This window comes from Penaeus monodon, chromosome 41, assembly GCF_015228065.2.
Source record: "Penaeus monodon isolate SGIC_2016 chromosome 41, NSTDA_Pmon_1, whole genome shotgun sequence".
Taxonomy (NCBI): domain Eukaryota; kingdom Metazoa; phylum Arthropoda; class Malacostraca; order Decapoda; family Penaeidae; genus Penaeus; species Penaeus monodon.
Window position 1 is genome coordinate 6777810 of NC_051426.1, and position 474 is coordinate 6778283.

Here is a 474-nt window from a genome sequence, read left to right on the forward strand (position 1 = left end):
GGCCAAGCCAGCCCAAGTCAGTGCTGGTCCCAAGCCGGATAAAATAGAGAGAATGATTACCTAAACGGTAACACCGGCACTCTCCTGGAAAGGAACTGGGGAAACCCCACCACGTACTCACTCCAAGAGCATCACAACATGAAAACTACAATTAAGTATCATGCTGTGACCACGGTGGCTCAGACATGAACCTACCGTTAAAAGAAGAACAATATATATATATATATATATATATATATATATATATATATATATATATATGCATGTATATGTATACATAAATACATACATACATGCATGCATACATACATATATACGTATATAATATACACGTGTGTGTGTGTGTGTGTGTGTGTGTGTGTGTGTGTGTGTGTGTGTGTGTGTGTGTGTATGTGTGTGTGTGTGTGTATCAATCTATCTCCCTCTCTCTATACAACACCATTCGCGTAAAGATTACAATGTAACTACTCTGCA

At 38.4% G+C, this 474-nt stretch overlaps 1 protein-coding gene across 1 annotated transcript in view; it reads right to left on the reverse strand.

Moving 5' to 3' along the window:
* Positions 1–409: 409 nt before the first annotated feature.
* Positions 410–474, reverse strand: part of LOC119598508 (putative ankyrin repeat protein RF_0381) — a 16843-nt gene continuing 16778 nt past the window's right edge. The window contains exon 6 of the mRNA XM_037948137.1: positions 410–474. This exon is cut by the window's right edge and continues 129 nt beyond it. Coding sequence (XP_037804065.1) covers positions 410–474 — 65 coding nt within the window.